The sequence below is a fragment of the Nestor notabilis genome, unplaced genomic scaffold, assembly GCF_000696875.1.
Source record: "Nestor notabilis isolate BGI_N333 unplaced genomic scaffold, ASM69687v1 scaffold3296, whole genome shotgun sequence".
NCBI classification, from domain to species: domain Eukaryota; kingdom Metazoa; phylum Chordata; class Aves; order Psittaciformes; family Psittacidae; genus Nestor; species Nestor notabilis.
The window spans coordinates 18,933-19,922 of record NW_009934068.1 but is presented as its reverse complement, the minus strand read 5'-3'; the positions used below and the strand labels follow the sequence as shown (position 1 = coordinate 19,922).

Below are 990 nucleotides of genomic sequence, written 5' to 3'. Positions count from 1 at the left end.
CGCTGTGTAGGGAGCGCAGATGGGAACGGCAAAGAGCAGGATATCCTCAGGGTGCGGCTGGCCAGTGAGGGAGTCCAGCAGCGCCTCACCCTCCTGCACAGGCAGAGGAGCTTCACTGTGAGACCAGACAGCACCTCTCCAGCCCCTCACTCCCGTAGTCACAGTGGGCAGAAGCTGGAGGGTCTCCCCTCCCAGCTGAACCACAGCAGCAGCTGCCCTCCTACAGGTACCACATGTCAGATCTCACGACAGCGTTACCAACGTGCACTATTTATCACTCACTTCACTGGCCTTGAGTTACCAAGCCACGATTCATTACTGACCATCTCCGATTACTAAAATCACATCATTTGAAATAAGATGGATCTTGGTTTTAAATGATCCAAATGGGACCCCCAAGTGTCATTATATCTTCACAGTGTCACCAAAAGCTTCCCCCTATAGAATCAGAGAACGGGTTGGAAAAGACCTTAAATGTCATCCGGTTCCAACTCCCCTGCCACAGGCAGGGACACCTTCCACTACACCAGGTTGCTCCAAGCCCCATCCAACCATTATCTTCCTTCATTAATTAATTTAAAGAAATAGACTTATTTCCAGCCATGGGCAACACCCACAGCCTGTAATTACAGAAACATTTGGAGCAATTTTGAATGTAAATCAACTTCTAAAGAACAACTTGCATGGCATTGTGTTGTGCCATCCTTCAGCCTAGAGCAAACACCTCCTGAGGCAAAGACAAGGGACAAACTTCAAATTAGGCAGCCCCTAGTTTCTATAGGGCAGGTACGTGGTAAGCAGGGTAGGAAGAGAAAAAAGGTCACTTTTTACTTTTTTTACATACAAGGAAGCTGGGTTCAGAGCATTGTGGGCACAAAGAGGACTTCTAACAGCAGAGCTGTGCCCTTCTGGAGGGCTCATGTGAGCCAGCCCCAGCCTGCAACTCTGCTCCTGCTCACAGGGAGCTGTGTGGTCAGCATGTCCCTCCAG

The 990-nt window shown here is 49.6% G+C and overlaps 1 protein-coding gene across 1 annotated transcript in view; it reads right to left on the bottom strand.

Moving 5' to 3' along the window:
- Positions 1-990, bottom strand: part of NEMF (nuclear export mediator factor) — a 20,708-nt gene that overhangs the window by 1,538 nt on the left and 18,180 nt on the right. The window contains exon 29 of the mRNA XM_010017137.1: positions 1-93. This exon is cut by the window's left edge and continues 56 nt beyond it. Within this exon, the coding sequence (XP_010015439.1) occupies positions 1-93 (93 nt within the window). The remainder of the gene's footprint in view (positions 94-990) is intronic.